Source organism: Chelonoidis abingdonii, chromosome 4, assembly GCF_003597395.2.
Source record: "Chelonoidis abingdonii isolate Lonesome George chromosome 4, CheloAbing_2.0, whole genome shotgun sequence".
Classification (NCBI taxonomy): Eukaryota; Metazoa; Chordata; order Testudines; family Testudinidae; genus Chelonoidis; species Chelonoidis abingdonii.
Window position 1 is genome coordinate 18145375 of NC_133772.1, and position 23376 is coordinate 18168750.

Sequence of the window (23376 nt, forward strand, 5' to 3'; positions counted from 1 at the left end):
GCAAGCTGGTAGTTCAAATACACAGAAACACAGGCACCCACCCCAAAGACTAAATTGAGGGATGCTGCTCCAGTTAAAGAATTTTCCCAACAATTCCAAACCGACACTGTCACTCCAGAGCAACACGTGACAGACAGCGACAAAGGGAGTTCACTTCCTACCCGTGAAGGGAAATTCGTCTTCACAGCACCAAAGACGCCTGGAGGTTGTATTCCACGTCTCCAAGACCTAAGCCACTTCCCACTACAGGATGGGCCGCTTCCCAACCCAACTGCTACTCCTGGCACTAACAGGTAAGGCACCAAGAGATCGGCCCTCTCCTCCCGTAGGCACGGAATATTCCGTTTGCTCTTGCATTCGTAGCACACTGCACTTGTTTGCTCTTGCACTTATCACGTTGTCTAGCTGCAAGCAGCCACGGAAACTGGGCTCCCAGCTATTTGGGATGGCAGGAAATCCTTGGCCTGCTGAATCTCCATATTTTTTTCCTCAGTAATTGCATATTTTAGAGAGAAAAGAAAAGCCATCAACTGGATTTCAGGGGCACCTCAAATTGTGAAAACAGGCTAGAAGGGATTCCTTATCCAAACCCACCTAGGAATTGAGTCCTGTCAATCTGGAGAAAGCAACAGAGAATGTGCTGTAGCGAACACTCCTACACTGACAGGGGGGTGGACTAGATGATGAGACAGGCACCAGTTTACCAGACTGTACCTGACAGAGCCAGGCTAGCTCCTGATTAGTTGTTCACACTCTAACCCACTTTGAAGACTGCGTGATGTAAGCTCCAGAGTGGAGCAGAGCATGGATCATTAAATGGGAAGGAGACAACTAATAGGCACTGGCGCTCAGGACAGAGGCTCATTTAGGCAGGGGTAAGGAGCTTAGAATAACAGTCACAGCAGCCTGAAGTAGTCGCAGGGATGGGGGCAGGACATTTGTTAAGAGCCACTGTCCCCAAAGGTCATTCTCACCCCTAACGTCAATTTGTTCTTTCCTTGGAAGGGCCCTGCCTTGCAGAAAAGGATCTGGAAATGGTGAGAAGAGTGCAGGGAGGCGCATTCACTACAATGTGTCACTACAACCAACACGAGTATTCACAAAGGGAGAAATTTTGGTGCAAGGAGCTGTCAGACTTGGAATGCCGCACCATAGTCCAGAGCTCCCCCGCAGCAGGAAGGAATTCTCTAAAGCCTCCAAATGCAAGGGTCAGCCTAAAAGACCTGGGAATTGGCTGGATTTCTGTGTCCATGACGGAGCTCCGGGTAGAGGATTCGGGAATATACTGGTGTGGGGTTTCCTATCATATGAAGATTATCCCATTGAAAAAGATAAAAGTGGCGGTATCTTATGAAGGTGAGCTACAGATCAGTGAAGAGCAGGTTGGGACACAAATCAGCTCAAAGCTGGATATTCCAAATTAGACTCATGCACCATTCCCAGTCCTGTTTCTAAATAAAACACATTCTGCGTGAACAGAGAGATGGTTAATGTATTTTAATCCCAATTGTATATCTACTTATAGAAAAAACATCTTTATCAGATGTATGTATATATTTAAATATGTGTGTGTATACATAAACGCATGCACACAAACACACATATACATGTATCTATGCATCACATGCTAGCACATACATAGGTAGAAACCAGAGCTGCTTGGGAAAAATTTTTGCCCTATGAAAACTTGAGATAAAAACAAAAAAAAACTTTTTTCCATTGTTTCTCAAAACACCACAAACAAGGGTTTTTGACTCCCTTAAAACTGAATATTTTCTGTTATGGGTTGTTGGATTTAAAAAATCCATATTTTTCCAGGAAGGTGAAGATTTTTTGCACATATTCTCTGTTTCACACACAGCCATTTTCCATTAAAAACAAATACCCCTTTTAGACAGAAAATCTTTGGCCAACTCTAATAGAAACCCCATGACATGGAAATACATCAGTCCCAATTTCAAGTCCTGGTTACCAGTTGGAATGACCAGTAAAAACAGGGCTGGCTCCAGGGTTTTTGCTCCCCAAGCGGCGGAAAAAAAAAAAAGCCACGATCGCGATCAGCTGCAGTTCCACTGTACTGCTTTCTTCTTCGGTGGCAAGTCCTTCCCTCCGAGAGGGACCGAGAGACCCGCTGCCGAATTGCTGCCGAAGAGCCCGATGTGCCGCCCTTTCCCCTTGCTCATCTGGTGCCTGGAGCCGGCCCTGAATAAGAAGGATGGTCAGATCAGCTGCTAGACATCCCAGACTCTGGGGCATCTTCACTTATACCACGCCCGCCCCATTTAACAGCTGTGTGATGTTACTGCCGGTGAAAGGTGCCGCAACAGCAGCCCTGGAGCCTTATCCTTACACACAGGGGAGGCCCACAATGGTGCAAGCTTCCTCATGATCCCCCAGCCCTGCACTGGGTGGTCCCCCATTCTAGGGACGAGGGAGGCATGCCCTCTGCATGGCTTATTCAGTCCTTGGCTCCTCGGATGCTAAGACTGCCAGCAGCAGAGGACCCCATTGTGAAGGTGCATTTTCAGAGTGGTGGCAGCACTAGCAGATGCTCAGGCTGGATTCAGGGCTACCCCATGGTTATTGTTTGAAGCTTGGATACTGTGCAGTTTTCCAGTGGTAATTGTGCACAGACAATCCTAGGAAATATTTTCCTTGAGCTGGGAGAGATTAGTTCCATGTCTTTTGCAAGCTCCTGTTGGGCTGGAGTTTGGTCTGAGCCTTTGTCTTCCCATTTAGATGCAGGGGGCATTTATACATCTGCAGGACATGTCTCTTTCCTTCCTGCTCTCACAATAACCAGTCACCGGTTTCTCTCTCCAGCTCCCATGAGGTTATCTGCCAAAAGAGGAGGCTCCATCTCCCTAAATTGTTCTTATTTTGTGATGGATGACAGCAGAAGACCTAATAATTTTACCTGGTGCAAAATGATAACCGCAACCAGATGTCAACCTGTCGTCAGCGTTGAGATCGATCAGATTGTTAATACACAAGGAAGGACCAGGATAAAGATTGACCAGTGGAACAGAGAGATTATAGTGACACTGGTGGCGCTCCAGCTACGTGACTCGGGGGAGTATCATTGTGAGACCCATCTCCAGGGAAGTACCGTGCTACTGAAGACGATCACACTGAATGTTTTGGGTGAGTTACTCAAAGAAAACTGGCCCTCCCTTAAAAGTCAGCAAATATGGTTACAGGCCAGAGCTCAGATGGGCTCCTCAGTAAAGAGAAATTCCAGGAGACAAATGAAAAATTCCTGAATTCACCTGTACAGGCTTGTGATACCTACTAATATTATCTACAAATTATCATTTATATTGCCATGTGTTGCAAGTCTTGGGTAAAAGCCAATAAGAGCTTTAAAGAGGCTCGGCCTTCACCTGCAAAATCCTGACTTTTCTGAGGTTTAAGGCTGAGCATGTGCCATTTGAGTTTTGCTTGAATTAACTTTCAGTATGTGCATTAAAAGGGTGTGGGTGAAATACGAACTGAGCTGAATCCGGACCAAATCTCTGACTGAACACAGCCCTCGGTCAAGGTTCATGAATGCTGCACTTTTATTTGATATTCCTCCTTTTCTGCCCTTTTCACTTTCAGCCAGTGCAGGAAGCAGAAACACAGAACAGGCCATAGGAACAACCACTCTTGAGGAGGATCCAACTTGGGTGGAAATGGACTCCTCACAGGAGGATGTCCTTCCCCATAAAATCTCCTGCCTAATAATAGCAAAGAGATTCAGCTAAGCATCCGAGCATTTGGATCCTTATACGAATGGGACCTCTGGCCCTGCTGAGGTTTAACCAGCAGTGCTCAAAATTTTGCTCTCATCATACCCGTGCTTTTATCTGTCATACAATAAGGTTCTGCAAGGCACTGAGGTCCCAGTTTTTCAAAATCAATGGGAGTTAGGCACCTAAATACCATGGAGGATCTGGGCCTGAGGGAATTTAGCATCTCCTAGGAAGCACTTAACAAGCTTGCAAGATCAAGTGCACAGAAATTAGAGATTACATAGCCCATCTCTTCTGGCAATGCTCAATGGTTCCTGTTACTATGTTTCTCTGGGCTTTCTCCAATCTCGTTTTAATTATTTCATTTGAGGAGCTTCCACCATTTCCCTTGCAAGATTGTTCCAAAGACCAAGAGACCTCACTCATAGGAATATTTTTTGCTGGTAAATGGCAAAAGGATAGGGTGGATTTCCACAGGAAATTCATATTACATGCTCACTGCTAACAAACAAGTTAACTCCGTTGTCCTTATTCCTCATGACGAGGACATGGCTACAGAGGAAGGTTCACTTGTACTATCTTCATCATGGGGTGTGTTTATTTCCAGAATCTTATGATAGGACAGCTTTTTTGACTACATCCTGTCCCACTGACAACATAGGAGCCATCCTCCCAACTGCTTCCAGGAAAGATCAGCAGAGGTAAAGACAGAAAGAAAACAATTCAGGCTCAGCAAAATGCAAGATTCATAGTAAAAGGGTGGAAATCAACTTTCCCAGTTAACCCTAATTGTTGTGTGTGTGGTTTCTCATAGCTGGTATTCTGAGGTCAATCTCAGTGTCCTGTGTATCATGACTGGATTGCTGGGCGCTAAATTCCTAACAGCACTCCTGATCTTTATCGTTGCCAGCAAAAGGAGAAGCAGAGCCACAGAGCAGGAGATCCATGGCCAGCCGGAACAAACACTAGCTCCTCCCACTCACAGGTAATCTCACTAAGTGTATATGGGGTGGGATGAAGCCCCGCTGGGAGAGCGTTCCCCAGTGCTGGGCCCCAGACATAAGCAAGGTAGAGGAGTCTGGAGAGGATGAGTAGTGTGAACTGGGAGTAAGGCTGAAGGAAATATCTTAGCTGCTTGTTGAGGAAGACAATAAACATTTGAGAAGCTAAATGTGGCAATAACTTCTCATGGGTCACCAGCTGTGTTTGATCTGACAGCAGAGACCTTGATTACTTGCACTAAAGGGGTAACTCCATTAGCTGGCGGCAGTAGTAGTCTGTTACGTCTATGTGGACCAAGCACTAGAGGGTGATGCAACACATACTTTGACTCATGCTCCTCACGTAACAGGCAAAAAGCGAGTCATCAAACACATTAATGATATTAACAAAGGCAATATTGTAAGAATAATTTTAAAACATACAGGCAACTTTGATGGATTGTGGGATCTCTCTTCCAGGCCTTTAATAAAAGTCTTTCCAGGTGGAGAATGTTTGAAGATTTCAAATCCAGTGGATCTGAGTGAGCTAGAGGTGCCACTCAAACCTCCAACCCTGCCACAATGGCAAAAGGACCCTTTAACCTGTGACAAAGGGAGCTGAGGATACCAGCAACACTTAGAATATCCCAGATTTCCTTCCGTCCTTCCTTCAGGATAAACAGTATTTACTAGGATCTCAGATTGGTCTTTCAGGTTTCTCATGCAAACTGTTTACTCTGTTGTGAGGTGAAGGGAGTTTTCCTCTCTAGGGGGTGAAAGGTCTGTTCATTTGTCCACTGGTCCTTTCAGTCCTTGGCCTTGCTACTGAAGTGGCCTAGAAAGAGGCCATTTAGTGCAATGCTGGTGACGGTTTTGTGTGTGGAGGAAGTGGACACCTGTCCACTGGACACTGAAGTGAGATTCACCATTTCTTTAACAAAAGCCAGCGAAAGTGAACAGTTTCAATCAATGCAGACCTGGGCTGGATTCAAACCAGCAGCCTAGAGGTGAAACCATCCCATTCCCAGACTAGTTACACCAAGGAGAAAATACCTAGGGGCAAAAGGGACCAAAGGCATGGTGTTTGGCAGTGGGCTCATCTAGTGCAGGAGGGAGATGATCAGTCTAGTACCTGAGCCAGTGCGCACTGGGAACAATTTACAGGGTACAATGGTCTATTTGTAGGCTTGGCAGAATTCAATTTTTGTTCTATCATTTTAACAGAAAATACTGATGGTTATTTAAGCTTTTTTAATGTTTATCTATTTAAATTTTCCCTGTTGCAGGAAATTATGGGGGAAGCCAGACAGTAATTATTTAATGACAGTAAATGTTGAGATTCGAACAGTTAACGCTTTGTCACAGCTGAAACACAAATTGTCAACATCACATGTCACAATATACCAAGTAAATATCCTCACATCAAACTGTGATACATTCTCAAGCAGCGTTTTTCTTACTTTGACTATCTGTACATTTAGATGATTATCGATGGAAACATTTTTGCATTGGCTTGTGTGCGTATGATGAAACCAACATTTACTGATAAAAATCTAATCCTTGTTCATACCTCAAACATGTGATACTAAAATAAAATCCACTCTCGTGTTTCAGATTGCCCAAGCTAGTTACGCTAAGGAGAGCTGAACACCACCACAGATGTGACTGTCCCGTTATCCACACCATAGACCCTGTTAACTGCAATCATTACTATTTGTATTCTGGTGGCACTCAGGAGCTCATCATGAATCAGAGCCCCCTTGTGCTAGGTGCTGTACGAACACAAAACAGAAAGATTTTCTTTGCCCCAGAGCTGCAATCAGAGTAGAAGACAATAGACAAGAAATGCATGCAACAGGCAGAGGGAACTAGGTAACAGTAAGACCATACTGACCAGCCTGATAAGCAGTGGTCACAGTCCTGATTTACACTGGCAGACCTACACTTCAAATGTGGGTGGGGGGCAGAGGCACGTTTTCAGAAAAGCAGACAGCTCCTTGAAACCAGCATGGATTCTTCATCCCTTACTCCATACCTAACCAATTTCCTGTTTTGTTTCCAGGACTAAAGCAAGGAAAGGAAAACGCTAGTAAGACAAGGATGTGATGGAAGGAGGAAGAGAAGTAGGCAAAGAAAAAGAATTCCAAGAGTCTTTCCAGCCAAGCTCCCAACTCCAGAACTTATACATGCAGAGATACTCACACAGATATTGACACCTGCAGACACACACCTTCTTCGGATGAGAAAGTTCTGCTCAGTTTTCCCAGTGCCTCCAGCCATGACAGATAAACCTTTGCTTGCTAAACCCTGTTTTACCTGCAAAGCTAATAGAAAATGTCTAGGTGCAAAAGGAACTAAAGACACAGCATTTGGCAGTGCGCACACTTAAATCCGGAGAGAGACTTGGAGTGTTGCTTCTGAGCCATCAGGACCAATGTCCAGGGGCCGCAATGGGATATATGCATTACTCACACATAAGATGCTAAAATAAAAGCCATTGTTGGGTACCAGATTGACAAACGTATTGTCCCAGTTCATCCAAACTCTGGGTGTGCCCACACTGCAATCAACAGTGTGACTGCAGCACACGTAGGCATACCAAATTTCGCGTTGGTCTAGCTAGTGCTGGTAAGAATAGCAGACAAGCTGCAGCAGCACGAGCCGTACAATCCCCCCAGGGCCCTGGGTATGTTGAGCTGCTAGCCCAAGCTGCTGAGGATTCGCTGCTCTTGTGCACTGGTCATGAGGAACATGGAGCTCCCAGTGACAGAGTGCTATGGGCTACATTTCTCTCCCTGATTCAGCAAATTCCTTTCCCACCGTGATAATTGTACCATGCTCTGGATCCCACTAGCATGGGCCCCTCGGGCTTATACGGGAGCAGCACATGAAACAAGTGGCCAGTTTAGCCAGGAGACATCCACATCCTCCCCACTGGGTGATGGGACAGGAACAGCAAGGGCTCCCTTTTAAAGGGGCAGGACATAAGTCAAACCTGCAGGGCTCATTCCACAGCCCTAGAAGGGAGACCCCCACTGCAGCCCCTGTAGACTGCGAAGATCTGATGGAGACTTGGGGTGGAGAGGAAGATAGGGTAACCAGACAGCAAGTGTGAAAAATTGGGACAGGGGGTGGGGGATAATAGGAGCCTATATAAGAAAAATACCCCAAAATTGAGACTGTCCCTATAAAATCGGGACATCTGGTCACCCTAGAGCAAGATCTAAGGACAGCAGGGGCAAAAATCACCTTATTCCATACATTTGAGAGCTTTGGCAACTCTGTCTCACACACACCGGGGGTGGGCAGGGAAAGTCCAAGGACAGACCCCAAAATCATGATTTTGTGGGGGCTAACTCATGGTTTTTGAGCTTGGCAGTAATGCACATAAAAGCTAGGTACTGTTTTTATTCTCTAAACTCGAACCCACAGCTCATTTCACATGGGTTTGATGTTCTCTGCCTTGCAATCATGGAAGAGGAATCCAGGGCCAGGCCGGGGGCTGTAAGGAGAGAGTGGGGCTGTTTGCTCACAGTCTTTGGACTCAGGGAGGGTGAATCCTGCAGGTTTCCTACCTGCAGCGGCTTGGATCTTTGAGGACAAGAATTTCAGCGTTGTTAGCTAAGCAGCTGCACAAGACAGAACGATGGGCTTGGAGCTTGCTCACTGCTCAGGGTTAAAAGGCTTGTTTCCTGATTTCACAAGAAATCATGCTGCAAAAATAGGGTAACCCAGCTGTGGACTTTTTTCCACTCTCTTATTGCGGTGCCATCGGCATGTGAGTTTGATTTGTCACCGCCCCAAAGCAAAGCTGAATCTAGCCATCCTGGGAAAGGACCTAGTTACACAATGCTAAACCCTGACACCAGCAAGAACTCACCCCCAGAATGCCAACTGCACCCCAATGGCCAAACCCACTACCAGCAATGCTTTCCTTTCCCTGGCACTGGTTGTAAACCCAAGGCAGAGCCAAACAAAACTGACTTACAGGGCTTGTCTATGCACACAATTGGTTTGTGGCAAGTTGAGGCGTGAGGGTACGCTGTACTAGCCCACCGCGGACTAACTGCCCATGTGACCCTGCTGATGCTCACTAACAGTTCGTCAATCCACTTTGATCTATGCCTCTTTGAAACAAGATTAGATCAAAACATATGAACGAACTACTAATGCGCATCAGAAGGTGCGCAAGGACAAACCATGTGGGCTAGTGTGGGTTTCACACCAGCTTGCTTCCAACTAAATATTTGTGTAGACAAGCCCATGTTCCGCCCCCCACGAAGACTAGTCCTGTGAAAAATGTCAAGATTTCAAAACGTTTCACCTACCACATTGGGATGAAACCGAGCCCTTTTGAAATTTTTTGTGAAACACCCAATAGGAAGAGAGAACAGAATAACCAATAGCCCGGCAGTTATGGCAGTCATCTCAGATCTGAGTGCCCAATGAGCTGTTCCAATGAACAGGTCACTGTTTATATGAAGTTGGAACAGCTTCAACAGGAGAGATGGAGAGAGACGCATCCCAAAACAGCCAATAGGACTGGATGGATCTGCTGAGCCAAGCCATGCATTCCAATCTCCCACACAGAGGCCAACCAACATGATCCCGCTTTCCTTTCCTCAGCACTGTAATCCTCCTCCTATTTGTATGGCTTTAAGCAAAACTATCACCTCCAGGTCAGCATCCCAAACACAGAGCTAGAGAATGACACAAGGGACACTGATAGGAAGAAACTTGAGGGCATTCTACTGAGGAGATGGCATGGCTTAGTGAGTTAGGCCCTGGCCTAAGACTCAGAAGACCTGTGTTCTGCTCCCATCTCTGACTGGCTGTGTGACACTAGGTAAAGGAATTACTCATCTCTGTTTCCCTCAAAGTACAATGTAGCTATGGCTAATTCACCCCTTTACAGGGGCAGCTCTAGGTATTTTGCCACCCTAAGCATGGCAGACAGGCTGCCTTTGGCGGCACGCCTGCGGGAGGTCCGCTGGTCCCGCGGCTTTGGCGGCACATCTGCGGGAGGTCCGCTGGTCCCGCGGCTTTGGTGGACCTCCCGCAGGCATGCTGCCGAAGCCACGGGACCAACGGACCCTCCGTGGGCAAGCCACCAGAGGCTGCCTGCCTGCTGCCCTCGCAACAACTGGCACAGCGCCCCCAGTGGCTTGCTGTCCCAAGCACGCGCTTGGCATGCTGATGCCTGGAGCTGCCACTGCCCCTTTATAAAGTGCTTTGTGATCTAGGGATTGAAAGCTGTTCATGTACTATACACCAAGGCTTCAAATGTCATTAAAAATAGAACATGTGCTAATCTCTCTTTTTTCCCCTCACTCCCCCAAAACATATCTAAACATGTGCTAAAATGAGAAACAGCTGATAGCCAGAACACAGGCTTCCTGTGTGATGGCTCAGAATAGGACTGTGGTAAAAGCATCTTTCCAACAATTGCAAATGATACTGTCATTCTGGAGCATGACGACACAGACAGTGAGAAAGGGAGTTCACTGCCAACCCATCTTCACAGCGACAAAAAAGCCTTAATGCTGCATTGCACCTCTCCAAGATCTAAACCACTTCCCACTACAGGATGGGCAGCTTCTCAGCCTGGCTGCTACTGTTGGCACTAACAGGTAAGGCACCGAGAGATCGTACCTCCCCTCCCGTAGACACAGAACATTCCGTTTGCTCTTGCATTCATAGCATGCTGCACTTGTTTGCTCTTGCACTTATCACATGGGTGCGTTGCGAGCAGGCAGGGAAATTGGGCACCCAGCTATTTGCAATGGTGAGAAATGCTCGGTTTGCTGGGTCTCCATATTTTCCCTCAGTCATTGCATATGTTATAGTGGAATGAAAAACCATAAAGTGGATTTCAGGGAGGGTTTAACCAATCCCAATTTTTGGAAACAGGCTCTCCTCATGCTAGAAGGGACTCCTGTCTCCAAACCAACCTAGGAACTGGGTGCCAGGAGTCTGGAGAAAGTAACAGAGAATGTGCTGTAGGGAACAATCCTGCAAGATGGCTCGAGGATTAGATGATCAGACCAGTGCCAGTTTACCAGACAGAGCCAGCCCAGTTCACATGCTAGCCTGCAATGAAGATCAGGGGACATAAGCTTCACAGTGGAGAAGAACATAAGAAGTTGAATGGGAAGGAAGCAGTGGCAGGGGCAGCTCCAGGCACCAGAATGCCAAGAGCGTGCCTGGGGTGGCAAGCCACAGGGAGGCGCTCTGCCGGTCGCTGCAAGGGCGGCAGGCAGGTTGCCTTCAGCAGCTTGCCTGCGGAGGGTCCACTGGTCCCAAGGCTTCAGCAGACCTCCCGTAGGCTGCCGCCGAATTTGCAGGACCGGGGACCTCCTGCAGGCAAGCTCTCGAAGGCAGCCTGCCTGCCATGCTTGGAGTGGCAAAATGCCTAGAGCCGCCCTGGGCAGTGGCAATGGTTCAAGTCTCAGCACAGAAGCTCCTTTAGACAGAGATGGGAGCCTGGAGAACCAGTCACAGCAGCTTGAAGTAGCAGCACTGATGGGCAGGTCATTCTCACCAATGTTTTTCTTTCCTTGGCAGGGCCATGCCTGGCAAAAGAGGAGCTGGAATTGGTGACAGCTGTACAGGGAAGCCCTTTCAGTACAAAGTGTTACTACAATAATGACACGTATTCACCGAAGGAGAAATTCTGGTGCAAGATGCTGTCAGACCAGGAATGTAACAGCAGAATCTTCCTGAGCATCCAAGCAAAAGGAGGGGAATACCTAAATATTGCACCAAAAAGAAGGGTCCATCTAACAAACTTGGGAACAGGCTGGATTTCTGTGTCCATGACAGAGTTCCAGATAGAGGATTCAGGAACATACTTGTGTGGGGTTTTCGATCATCAGACAATAATCCCGTTGAAAATGATTAAAGTGGTGGTTTCTTATGATGGTGAGCTAAAGACCAGTCATGGCCTAGTTGGGACACAAATCAGCTCAAACCAGGATATTCCAAATTAGACTAATGCTCCATTCCTATTCCAAAGAAAACATAGGGTCTATAGATGTCAACTTCCCAGTATATATTATAGAGAGAAATGGTTGCAATAACAACCTTCAATTACATATCTAGACACAGAAACACCATGTGTATCATATTCATATATGCATGTATTTAGACAGACAGTTATCACATATCTGGTAAGAAGAAGAGCTGGTTAGGAACCTATTTCCCCCACCCCTCGAATAATTTTGACCAAACGCCCCCAAACACACAACATTTTTAGTCTTTTTATCAAACCAGCAAAACTGTTTTCTGTTTTCAATTGTTCAATTTAAACTTTAAAAAAAATATTAAAATTAATATTTTCCTCAAATTTCCTATTTAGTCAAAAAGCCATTTCGCATCAAAAATTGAACCTTTTACACAGAAAAATCTTTGACCAGGTGGGATAGAAACCCCACTCCCAATTTGAAGTTCTGGTTACTAGTTGGGATGATCAATAACAAGACTGGGCTTCTTCATTCACACCATCCCTGTCCTGTTTGAGTGTTGTTTGTTGTCACTGCTGCTGAAAGGCGCTGCAGTGACACCTCTGGACCCTTATCCTGACACAAAGGGGAAGCCCAATGTGGTCAGTTCCAGTGCAAGTTTCCCCATGCTGCCCCAGCCAAACTACCTCAGCCCTGTCCTGGGTGGTCCCCCATTCTAGGGACGAGGGAGGTGTCCCCTCTTCATGGCTCATTCAGTCCTTGGCTCCTCAGATGCTAAGACTGCCAGCAGCAGAGAGGCCTGTTGTGAAGGTGCATTTTGGAAGTGGTGGCAGCATTACCAGATGCTCAGGCTGGATTCAGGGTTGCCCCGTGGTGACTGATGTGCAGTTTTCCAATGGTAATTGTGCACAAACAATGCTAGGAAATATTCTCCTTGGGCTGCGAGAGATTATTTCCATGTCTTTTGCAAGCTCCTGTTGGGCTGAGGTTTGGTCTGATCCTTTCTCTTCCCATTTAAATGCAGGGGGCATTTACACACTCACAGGACATGTCTCTTTCCTTCCCTTTCTCACAATAACCAGTCATCGGTCTCTCTCTCCAGCTCCCATGAGACTATCTGCCGAAGAAGGAAGCTTCATCTCCTTAAATTGTTCTTTTTTTGTGATGGAAGACAGCAGAAGACCTAATAATTTTACCTGGTGCAAAATGGTAACCGCAACCAGATGTCAACCTGTCGTCAGCGTTGAGATCGATCAGATTGTTAATACACAAGGAAGGACCAGGATAAAGATCGATCGGTGGAACAGAGTGATTATAGTGACACTGATGGTGCTCCAGCTACGTGACTCGGGGGAGTATCATTGTGAGACCCATCTTCAGGGAAGTACCGTGCTACTGAAGATGATCACACTGAATGTTTTGGTTGAGTTACTCAAAGAAAACTATCCTTCCCTTAAAAGTCAGCAAATTCTCATCCCCTGCTGAATGTGATTACAGGGCAGAGTTCAGATGGTCCTCAGAGCAGGGAAATTGCAGGAGACTCAGAGACAACTTCTGAATTTACTAGTATTATAAACAAACTCAGCCAGATCCTCTGTCCCACGTAAATCAGAGCAGAATCATTAGTTGTTATGGACCTACCCCAATTTACACCAGCGAATGAAATGGCCCCAGAATGGATCTGAATGTTGCCCAAATCTCTGACTGAACTCATCCCTTTGTTACAGTTCACAAATATTAAACTTTTTTTTGATCACTTGATAATTACCTGTTCTGTTCATTCCCTCTGGGGCACCTGGCATTGGCCACGGTCGGAAGACAGAATATTGGGCTAGATGGACCTTTGGTCTGACCCAGTATGTCTGTTCTTATGTTCAATACCCATTTTCACGCCTGTCCGCCCTGCCTACTCTGAGCCAGTATAGGACACAGAAATAAATTGGGAGAAGCTATTCCTGCGGTCTTTCTGACTAGACTGAAAATGGAGCCTCACAAGGAATAGCTTGTCCCCGAGACACTTCCATCCCAGTAACCCTGAAGAGGGTCAGATCAGAAGCTGAGCACTCAGATCCTTATCCAAGGGGACCTTTTGTCCATATGTGGCTTATCGGTCCCTGCTCACATGTATTCCCCGGAAGTAGCCATGCTTTCCCTTTCATCTGACCTATCAGGTCCATCTCACCAAAGGCTCTCAGCAATTGGCAAGGTTGGGTGCATGGAAACCAATGCTTGTCTAGACTATCCCTCTGGGCATTGCAGGGTTGTTCCTTCTAGTAAATTTACCAAGGCTTGCTATACTAGCTGTAAATGTCTCCAGTGAAAAAGCATAGCCCAGTGGGTGGTGTGGGGGTCTGGGAATCAGCAGATGTGAGTTCTAGCTTCATATCTGCTACTCACTTCCCAGCAGTATTGACACTAAACTTTTTTGCTCAGATACTACGGTGAGTGGCACCAAATAACAACCTAGACAGAATGCACAGCACTTCCTTGAGGGATTATTGGACTACACTCCAATAAACCTCAGGGCTAGGACTCCTCTGGGTGAAAGGGCACAGGATGGACTCCTGTATCATACCCCATTGTCACATTCTCACTGCTAACCAACAAGCGATCACTCAGGATTAGTACGAGGAGGCTCTAAAGGCTCATTGTGATTTCCCATCACTTCCAGAATGTCGAGCAGGCCAGGGCCATGCAGGGGAGAGTCACTCACTCTTGTGTTTATTTTCAGGAAAAAGTTTGTATTATGATACAGTTAATGAGGCTACTTCGCCTCCCACTAATGAGGGGGAAACCGCCCACCCAACTGTGGCCAGCAACAAGGAGCAGAGGTATGAACATCAAACAAACAAAAGACTTTAAGGGTCCCCAGAGGAGATTTTCTGGGTCTGCTTCAGATTAAAACAGTGGGGTTGTAAAAGACACACACACACACACACACACACACACACACACACACACACCATCCTCTGAGTCTCTTACAGGGTTTGATCTAACTCCCTCAAGGCAATGGAAAGGCACCCACTGGCAGTAGTAGGAGTTGGATCAGGCCCTTAGGGAAGGAGTTGAGCTGTCTGTTCTTTCCACTCCATAGGAATACTTAGGGGATAAGCCCAGAGCCAGCTGTGCTGCCTTCTCTGTCTCTTGCATTAAGAACACAGCATAAGACCAAACAATATCACATGTCAAATGAGAGCCATTACCAGGCCAGATCAAAGACCCTGATAATTACCCTGATGAAAGACGGACCCATGGAGGGGATACAGCATCCTAACGAGGGGGTACAGCATCCTTTGAATTCTAGTAGCACCGCCAGCAAGTGCTAGAAAATAATTCAAGCTCCTGAGTTTATCCCTGGCATGAAGCAACCCTGGGAAAATACAGCAGGGCCACATCCTCCAGTGGCATCAGTCAGCGTAGCCCCATTGACGTCAGTGGAACTGCATCAAGGTACAAGCACACAGTGTGATTTTTGCATGCTGAATTTAGATCTTGGAGCCTTAATCCAGTTTCCAACACACAGAGTCCCCTCCCAAATTAACCAGGTCACCTTTGATGCCAAGAATATTAATGCAGATGTTGTGCATTTCCTTGCAGAATTCTTTATGTTGTCCTGGCACTGGGCTCCTTCCTGGTTGGCAGTGCACTGATTGCTATCATAGCCATTATTTTCATCATAGGGAGAAAAAGAGGTACATCTCTATCACTTGTCCAGTTTTCATGCAATTTGGGTTTGTTTCCCACTGGCCTGGATCAACAGTGGTGAGGGTCATGCTGAATGGAAATGGGGTGGGAGGAGAGTTGTGCTAGATCCTTCGTCCCGTGACCCACTTTTAGTTGTATGTAAAAATACAAAGGGTTAGGTACAGTTTTTCCATTAAATTGAGATTCTGTCTATCACAGTAGGGAACGGGCTGAATTTTGGTGAATACCCTAACTGCAGACTAGCAGCAGAGAAGGTAGGTTGAAAGTCTGGTATTTCTAGCACTTTGTGCCATCTCCTCCACATAGCTATTTGAAGCAGATGGAAACAGGATTGTCTAGTGTTTAGAGCAGGCAGATGGGAATCAGGATTCTTGTATTTCTGTTTGTCTGCCTGTAATATAAATATTACCATGACCACAGGTTGCATGAAGTTTAATGTCCCTGAATCTACAATCTGATCAGCATGAGCTCAGAGGTCTAACTTCAGAGATCTTTGAATGCTAGATAGAATCATAGGGTTGGAAGGGACCTCAGGAAGTCATCTAGTCCAACCCCCTGCTCAAAGCAGGACCAATCCCTAGATTTTTACCCCAGTTCTCCAAATAGCCCCTTCAAGGATTGAACTCACCACCCTAGGTTTAGCAGGCCCCTACTCAAACCACTGAGCTACCCCTGACCGAACAAGGCAATATGGGAAATGCCTCAGTCCAATTCCTCTGTCCTTACTATAGGGTTCATATAGGGGAGTGTTCTCTGATCACCCCAGAGAACTGTATTTCTCTTTTCCCATACTCCCCCAGTTTCACCCTCTAGAGAGGAGATTTTTAGCTGTGGTAAGGTGAGACTTAATATTCAGGAAATGAAAATGTTAAAAAGGATGACTTTCTATTTATTCTCCTGTTATTTGTGGCTTTCCAAAAGGATGAAGGACACTCCAGAGATGCCACTCCAGATGGGGAATTGAAGAACGATATAATATATGCCACGCTGAGGCTCCAACCCAAGCCAAAGCTAGATGATGTCATGCATGTCAACGTGGAGCTTCCACCAAAGCCAAAAGGTGCCAAACATTCTGCTGAGCCCTCAGCTGTCCTGTTCTCCTCAGGCACCATGGAGTATGCAACCATCATCTTTGGAGATTCACCTCCTCGGTCTGGGACTAAAGAGAAACAGTGTCCCTAACTGAACTCAGTTCCCATGAAATCTAGTGTCCCTCTCATAGCTCTTCTCCTGAACTGCTAATGCAGAAACTACAGTGGCTGACAATTGAATGCATCTGGAGTTGAAAGGAAGATACATCCTGCACTGGTTGTCACTAGCTCCTCTGGGTATTATCACAGTGCATCATCTTACATAAAAATTGTGGTGTGAGGCTTACTTACCTGGTGGCCTACTGGTACAATAGCGCTCTGAACTACTCTATGATAGGCCTGTGTCCACTTTCCTGTTTCTTGTCCCCATGGCCAGGCAGGTGCAGGGAATGCTCCGGTGGTAACACGCTCGCTCCTTGGTGGGGAGAGTTACTGACCTGCATTGCCCAGCAGGGAGCAAGGATGACAGATGGCTGCAGGGAGTCCCACAACCAGAGGAACTGCACTGTAACATGGGGCCATGGGGGTACAAGTGCAAAGCAAGTGAAAAGGAGCAAAGAAGGAGGGAACGGATCCAAAGGACTGGGAGAGAGATTCAAAAAACCTCCCTGGAAAAAACAGCTACATTGCTAGGAGAGCCCAGTAGCAGGATTCAGCTACTGGGAACTAAATGCAGTGGAAGGGTGGGGGACATTTACTTTCTCTAGTGGCTCTATTTTTAGTGATAGGCGGCTATAAACTCCCCCATCAGGAAACTGGCTCCTTCTGATAAAGAGCAGCCACAGCGTCCCAGTAGGGAAGTGCTGTGAAATATAGGAACATGCTACATTTCCTTTTCAGTCTTATAACTTCTCTAACAGTTCAGTTAACACCACAATGGCTACCTTTCAATCACCTCCCTGCGTTCGACCCCAGTTCAGCAAAGCACTGAAGCACGTGCTTAACGTTAAGTCCTGACTTCCATGAGACTTCAAGTGCTTTGCTAAACTGGTGCCTTGTGCCTCACCGAAGAGCATATGATTGTGCAAAGTAAAACTGTATTGCAATGCAGAGTTAACTTTGGGTGGGTGTGAGAGTCACTCTGTATTCACTTCTATGGCACATTATAAATATGTCTTAAATAACTTTATTATAAACTATATACATTTCAAACAGTCACAGCTTCCATTAAAATCTATGCAATTGATACGATGGTGGCTAGTCCCTGCAGGAGAAGAATTATGTTGGGGAAGACTATTTGTAGCAATTTCCAGTGCATTAACAGGAGGAATGAGTTCCTGGAAGAACAGTGGAACAGATTCCATAGCAGGACTGTTGCTATCCACTGCCCAAGGGTTCAGGTGCAAGTTTTCAATAACCCTATCAGGAGATATATGCTGGAAGTGGGGTCTCAGTAGGACTGTCATAGAACCTTGCCCCACTCCCAGGTTATCCTAGGGTATGTCTGCCCTACGGTGAAACACCCACAGCGGGTTCTGAGACCCCTCAGAGCCTGGGCTCTAGCCCGAATAGCCACATTGCAATTTGACAGCCTCACAGCCAGAGCCTTGCAACCCAAGTCAGTTAACACAAGCCATTCCCTGGTGTTTGACTGCAGTGTCATCATACCCCTTAAATACAGATTTCAGAGTAGCAGCCGTGCTAGTCTGTATCCGCAAAAAGAACAGGAGTACTTGTGGCACCTCAGATACTAATAAATTTATTTCAGTATAAGCTTTTTGTGGGCTACACAGAAATACAGAGTTATCCCAGATCATTCCAGGGTCCCACAAACACCACTGAACTACAAAGACTAAAAGAAAAGAACCCCTTTGTGTCACTTTTCCCCATTTTTCCAGTGTCCCTCCTAAAATTCTCTGCTGGCCTCTGAGCCACGATGAGGCAGGTTTTCAATGTACATACTCCAAATTCCAACAAACCCTCCAACCTGACCAGCAATGTCTCAGCGCCTGCCCCCTCAAACTTTGTCACCGTCACCCTGGGGTTTTCTGGACATCGAGGGCAAGGTGCGGGGTGCAGTGCTGATATATTCCATAGGCTCACCAGTGGGCAGCGTGTGGGGGGATGCAGGAGCTTGCCCCAGCTGGAGATGAACAAAGGTCAATTCCTCCAGCCTGGGTTCGGATTTCAGCCTCGATGTGACAGATGTCATGTATTCTCGTGTGCCCTCTTCATCCTGATCTTTGCTGTCCTTCAGCTCTTCGACTCTGCCGGAGCCCTGATTCTATGCACAAAACAGGAAATCTTTTCAGCATAGTTTATAACAATAGCAGAGGCTGAGCCGATACCCAAGAGGGCAAGACGGGAGAAGGAGAAAATGTTCAGCTTAAGGTGTTTGCCTGAGTTACCGAAGAGCAGAAAGCAAAGTGCACGTTGTTTGTCCTCCTACTGCTAGTTCTGTCATGGCATTTGTGCCCTATACAGTGGGAGAGCCAGATCTCTGACGCACAGGCCACAGGGGCTAAGAAGGTCATGAGAAGGGAAGTTGAAACTCGTGTTTCAGAGTGGCCCCTGCTGACCAAGTTGGAGCAGCAGTAAAAGGGCTGTAATGGGAATTCTTGTCAGTCTTTTTGGATGCACAGGTGCCATGGGGTCTATAAAGAGCCAGGGAAAATAAAGAAGCAGATGAAACCTAGACCCGCTCCCCTTAATGCCGAATCTCTGCATTTCGTAAGTAACTAAATCTGCAGTTTAGCACGGGCTGTATCATAGGGGGAAATTTATGGGGGAGGCAAAATAGTGAACCTGCAACAAAGACTTCTCCAGTGGGATCTCTGTGTACCTACATCAGTTCCACTGCAGATCCTGACAATTCCCTCCACAAGTTTAAATAGTTTGTGAGCCCTCTAGTGGTGCTCATCGTGTTTTATGTTTTAGAAGCCACCAGAAAACCAGCCAGAGCCATGGATGCCACGTTTGTATAATTTTTGGTGGTGCACAGAACAGGCCCAAGCAGAACTGTCCCGTCCATAGGATGGACAGGTGCAACCACCTCAGGCCCTGCACTTTGGAGGGCCCCACACTTCAGGGGGATGCAGGGTCCAGGGCAGCTTGGGGGGTTAGCAGAGGGCCTGGCACCGGCCGCAGCGAGAAACCTGGCTCCAGCCTGCCCCTGCTCTGCCCCGTCCCTGCCCCCATTCCATCCCTTCCTCCAAGCCCCTGCTCCACCTCTTTCCGGTTTCCACCAGGCTTCCCGCTAGTCTCCCAGTCCGCTTTGGTCCTGCATTCCCTTGAAGCGCAGGGGCCCCCCAAAGCACGGTAAGCCCAAATATTGGTGGAGCCAGGCCCACATTCCTAAATATTGGTGGAGCACGGGCACCATGGGTCCATATAACTCGCCACCTATGGTCAGAGCAGGATGGTGTATGTAGCTAGGCTTTGCACATTTGTGTGCACTAGTAAATATGGTAGTTTGGGACCCAACTGCGCTCAGGGGTGTTGTCCGTCGTGTTATTGTTATGTTCAGAATGAAAGTTACACCAGGCTGTCACTTGATGCCCATTGCACTGCAACTATGATTGCCCACTTTGTTTCTATTGGCACCCCAGAGCTCAGCTCCCCTGGCGTTCAAAGGGAAGAGTCGCGGCTCACCTTGTTCTGGACACTGTCAGGGCTCACACTGAGAGACGTTTCCTCCAGCCTGTTGTGGGAAGTGGCCGAAAGTTTGAGACTCTTCGACAAAGGGACCTGGCTCTTATCTTCATCTTCCAAGAGGTTAACAGAGGCTTTCAGGCTGTAAACCCTCGTGTGGTAGACCGGACTCGTCGAGCAGCGAGAAAGGAATTCTTCAAAGTACTAAAGAGAGGAGAACAGACCTGCTCTGAGTAGGGGGTGGGGATGTGGTGCTTAAAATGGTGGCAGCAGCCTGTCTACACTAGGGCTTCTTGTGTAGCTGATCCCGATGGAGCTGACTCCCTGTGAGCAGCCATGGGGAATTTTTGCAAAAGGCTAATGAGGTTCATTGACAGAATTATATGGGCACTTGGGCTGGACTAGCAGAGGGTGCTGTGTGCATTGGCAGAGCCACATGGAGGCCGAGTATAATGGACACCAGGACTGGAAGAGAACGGCGTGGAACAGATCCAAGTGGGAAGAGCTATGCATGCACAATACCTGCTCAGACCAGGCCTGGTTGTTACCAGTCCTTCCCTTACATAAGCACTGGGATTGACATAAAAGAAAAATCACCCCGAGTGTTGAGCTGCGAGTCTCCTGGACCTTCTCGGGCGCGTCTTCCATGACTCTCCGTAGCAACAGCCCCTGGCATTCCAGGAATCTAAAAAAGCCATGAGTACCAAAAAGGGATGCGTTCGTTCTGCTCACCAGCCACTGGGCCTTTGTGAAATTGTCCTCGAACAGATCCCAGTGCTGGAGTCTGCCAAACCTCCAAACAAACAGGAAGGAAGCCATCAACCTCTTCTATTCACCGACGGCCAAGGCTGCTTTAATATTGCACTCAACAACCCTGCTTTTATTCTTACAGCAGCTTGGAAGGAGCCACAGGTGGCTTTGCAGAACCGCTAATTACAGTGGGACAAATAAGAAAAGAGCCTCCCCTATTTTGAGGGTTTAAGAGGGACTTAAATGGAGACAAGGTTTTGTGCTGGCCTCTGCACAGGGGTGAATGTAGCCCTAATTCCATATGTGCCCTAGGCAGTTACATGAAAGGGCCATTTCATTTTCAGAGCGGATGAGCACCTGTAGCTTCCATTAAAGTCAATGGGAGCTGCAGACACTCAAAGCTATGAAAATCAGGCCGCTTCTATCCAAATGCTGGAATTTAGGTCCCCAAGTTGGAAAATGTTGGCTTTATTTTTTAAAAAAAATATAGATTCTGCAGCAGGAGGTGAATTCTGCACCCAATTCCATACCTACAGGATCATGGTTCTTTCCCCCACAGCACACAAAAGAATGCAAGAGCTAAAGCCCCAACACAGAAAAGTATCTGATGAGATCCCTGTATTACCAGATTGCCAAAGAGGAATATAGACTCAACAAGATGTTGCTCTGAGACTTAAGGATGCAGCTGGCTTCGTATTGGTTTATGAACTGCAGGCACTCCTCAATGGGCCTGTAATCAAACCCTGCAAAAGAAATGGGCATCAGAGACAGTGTCGGAATAGAAGAGACCTCACAATGGCTGTTCACATGGGTGCATGTTTGGTGATAAGGACCTTGGGTCGTCACTTTAAATCATAGCTGGACGCTGATTGAATCTGGCATTTTTAGTGAAGCACCATGTCCCTGGTTCCATCAGAAAGCATCAGTAATGAGTTGGCATGAACACATCAGTTATCTTTCCTCCTAGAGAAGGCATCCTTATCAGGTAGTGCTTCCTGAGAATAAACCCCCTGCACCCCATAGTGGCCTACTCAATCCTAAGGCCATGGCTTTAGGAAATTAAGTTTGTTTTTTGATCAAATAGGTCCTATAAAAACATGTTTTCCCTTTTGATGTTTTGCCCATTAATAAGGAAGCTAGTAGGTTCCCTGGCAAAAGCCAAACCTAGGGTAGATTCAAAGCCACCAACCCCAGCTTGTAGTATAGAGGTGGAAACCAGACAAGTCCATCCCATTGGACAAAGCCAGCACTGCTCTCTGTGCTTCCTCTAAATATGTCAGTAGCACACAGATTGGTCCCATCTAGTGCCTGATCAGCAGCCCAAAGTCAGCTTTCAAAACTGTCCAAAAGAAAGAAAATGGCCTCCGTAGGGATTTTCTTTCCTTACATTAAAACTCTGTATATAAAAAACTCTTGGTAGGAAGAGCAATGACTCCCCTCTTCACACACTAAGGTCCGACCAGAAGAGAAACTGAGAGGGCCTGAGAAAGGCATAGCTGCATAAGAGGCTAGCAGATGCCTTTCCGAGTTGTACTCTTTTCTGGCCATCTCAGAGTCCCCTTGAAACATCTGAGTCTAGGAATGCAAAAACTACCTCATCTTTCCTGATGCTCTGCTTCATGATGATGATGTCTCCCTTTTACATCTAGAGCGTAAGCTCTTTGGGACAGAAACTGTCTTTGTTCTGTATTTGTACAGCGCCTTGCGCAATGTGGTCCTGATCCATGAGTAGAGCTCCTAGGTTCCACAGCAACAAAGATACTACTAATGGCCATAATGGATACTGCTGGTAACACAGCCCTCCCAGCCAGTGTAGGAGCTTCATTAAATGCCTCTTCCCATCATGAAAACGGCATGAATCCTGGCAGAAGATAGCAGTGCGTGACCACCCTTCTTCTTAAACTACAGGTAGCACTTACCAGCATCACAAAGCAGCAGGTCTAAGCAGGCTGAATAGAAACATGCCAAGACAATGACGCTCTCCTCTTGAGTAGCGAGTTCCCACAGCCACTCCAAGACTCTGACGCATTGGGTGTACCTACAAAATAAGACCTACGAGCTCTAAGAGTGCCATTATAAACAATCCCTTGAGACCCTGTTGTGCAAAGGGAAAGTTTGAAGGGAGCTCTGACCCTAAATGCTAGCAGGAGTTGGCACCAGCGCTGATTCAACAGTGGCCTTTCCAGCTTGCTGTATCATACTGTTGATCCTTGCCAGGTTAAATTCAATCCACATCTCCCCCTCCATCTACATCCATCAATCGCACCATCTCTAGGACCCTTCTTCCATCTCTATCCAGTCTTTCTTAGGCCGCTCCATTTTCCCATCTATACTCATTCTTTCATCTCTCTTTATAAGCCATCTTGACCAATGCAACATAAATACCCCAACTATAGCGAGTTAATACAGCAAAATTAAATGTTGATAATACTTGTTCTTCAGGAACGCAGATTTGAAGAGAACCGAAAGAACCAGGCAGTGGAGGCTGGTTTTCTGGAGATACACACACATCGTATGAGCTTGAAAGCCTATTGAAGAAAGAATACATATGTCTGTATATATG

At 46.8% G+C, this 23376-nt stretch overlaps 3 protein-coding genes across 4 annotated transcripts in view; 2 read left to right on the forward strand and 1 right to left on the reverse strand.

The window, feature by feature from the left end:
* The first annotated feature begins 174 nt into the window (after positions 1-174).
* LOC116817899 (CMRF35-like molecule 7) lies at positions 175-16646 on the forward strand. 2 transcript variants are annotated; one of them, XM_075064912.1, is made up of 7 exons: positions 175-293; positions 1006-1356; positions 2824-3144; positions 14408-14507; positions 15274-15368; positions 15580-15635; positions 16303-16646. In XM_075064912.1, the coding sequence occupies exons 1-7, from the start codon at positions 251-253 to the stop codon at positions 16561-16563; spliced, it is 1227 nt and encodes a 408-aa protein (XP_074921013.1). In that variant the 5' UTR covers positions 175-250; the 3' UTR covers positions 16564-16646. The 2 variants fall into 2 exon arrangements, with proteins under 2 accessions (XP_074921013.1, XP_032624285.1); XM_032768394.2 differs by lacking the exons at positions 14408-14507; positions 15274-15368; positions 15580-15635; positions 16303-16646 and adding exons at positions 4342-4435; positions 4549-4719; positions 6777-7234.
* Positions 10202-13251, forward strand: LOC142046728 (uncharacterized). The gene is made up of 3 exons (XM_075064913.1): positions 10202-10344; positions 11279-11635; positions 12779-13251. The coding sequence occupies exons 1-3, from the start codon at positions 10302-10304 to the stop codon at positions 13159-13161; spliced, it is 783 nt and encodes a 260-aa protein (XP_074921014.1). The 5' UTR covers positions 10202-10301; the 3' UTR covers positions 13162-13251.
* Positions 16647-18405: 1759 nt separating the features above from the next.
* LOC116818152 (adenylate cyclase type 10-like) overlaps positions 18406-23376 on the reverse strand; it is a 32232-nt gene continuing 27261 nt past the window's right edge. The window contains exons 28-33 of the mRNA XM_032768856.2: positions 23245-23341; positions 22733-22851; positions 21439-21556; positions 20661-20856; positions 20064-20267; positions 18406-18696 (exon numbers count right to left, since the gene is read on the reverse strand). Of these exons, the coding sequence (XP_032624747.1) occupies positions 18430-18696; positions 20064-20267; positions 20661-20856; positions 21439-21556; positions 22733-22851; positions 23245-23341 (1001 nt within the window). The 3' untranslated portion in view covers positions 18406-18429. The remainder of the gene's footprint in view (positions 18697-20063; positions 20268-20660; positions 20857-21438; positions 21557-22732; positions 22852-23244; positions 23342-23376) is intronic.